At 53.2% G+C, this 1,086-nt stretch overlaps 1 protein-coding gene across 1 annotated transcript in view; it reads left to right on the plus strand.

Annotated features, from left to right (window-relative positions):
• The window catches only part of ECE1 (endothelin converting enzyme 1), a 14,346-nt gene that overhangs the window by 10,565 nt on the left and 2,695 nt on the right, over positions 1-1,086 (plus strand). The window contains exons 14-15 of the mRNA XM_072426716.1: positions 274-464; positions 714-809. Of these exons, the coding sequence (XP_072282817.1) occupies positions 274-464; positions 714-809 (287 nt within the window). The remainder of the gene's footprint in view (positions 1-273; positions 465-713; positions 810-1,086) is intronic.

A 1,086-nucleotide genomic window follows, 5' to 3' on the forward strand; every position in this document is an offset into this window, starting at 1 on the left:
CCCCCCACTATTCACCCTTGCAGCCATAACTCCCCCCGTAACTTTGGTGGAATTGGAATGGTAATGGGACACAAGCGGACTCATATGACTGGATGACCAAGCAAGGTCTGATACCCCTGATACTATTCTTTCCCCTCTGACTCTCCCACACATAATACCCCCACATTCACTACTTCCTTATCCTGACTTTCACCCCTGATGCCATCCAGCCATAATGCCACCCTCTCTTCCCATGCCAATGCCTTCCCCCATGATGCCCTCTGACTCTCACAGGCAGGGATTATGACAAAGATGGGAACTTGCGCCCTTGGTGGAAGAATTCCTCGGTGGAGGCGTTTAAGAAGCAGACGGAATGCATTACAGAGCAATACAGCAGCTACAAGGTGAACGGTGAGGCCATCAATGGGAAGCACACGCTGGGTGAGAACATCGCAGATAACGGTGGACTCAAAGCCGCGTACCGGGTGAGTGAAATGATTGTCTGACATTCCGGGGCCCAACCACTGACCTATCCTTGAAATGCTACTTACCTGGCTGCTTGTGATATGCACTGCCACAGAGGTAACTGAATATTCAGTGGTCTGCATTGAGTGTCTGATCCCCCAGTGTCTGGCCCCGTGGCTCTGAGGGGTCCCCCTGGTGGCTCTCAGGTTAATGGTTGTCCCCGGGGTACAAGGTGATCATGTGATACATCTGGGTTTTCTCTCCTGCAGGCATACAAGAATTGGGTGAAGGAGAACGGAGAGGAGAAGGAGCTGCCATCACTGGGGCTCTCCAATGATCAGCTATTCTTTGTGGGCTTTGCTCAGGTAATGACCATTGGTGGCTGGGGTGGCCTGGGGTGTTGATGCCTGGGGCAGTGTGGCTGGTTAGGGTGATGTGTGTGTGTGTGTGTTGGCGGTTGGGGCAGTGTGTTGTTGGCCGGCCCGGTGTGTTGTTTTTGGTGTCCCATCTTCCAGTTTTGGTGACGTGTGGGGTTTGCTAAAGACCATTGCGGGTGTATGAACGTGGCTACGATGGGCTGGCCCAGGGTGTTGGTGGCTACCTTGGTGTGTTGTCTTCCAGTTTTGGTGGTAACATGGGGGG

The sequence above is a fragment of the Pyxicephalus adspersus genome, chromosome 11, assembly GCF_032062135.1.
Source record: "Pyxicephalus adspersus chromosome 11, UCB_Pads_2.0, whole genome shotgun sequence".
In the NCBI taxonomy this organism is placed as follows: domain Eukaryota; kingdom Metazoa; phylum Chordata; class Amphibia; order Anura; family Pyxicephalidae; genus Pyxicephalus; species Pyxicephalus adspersus.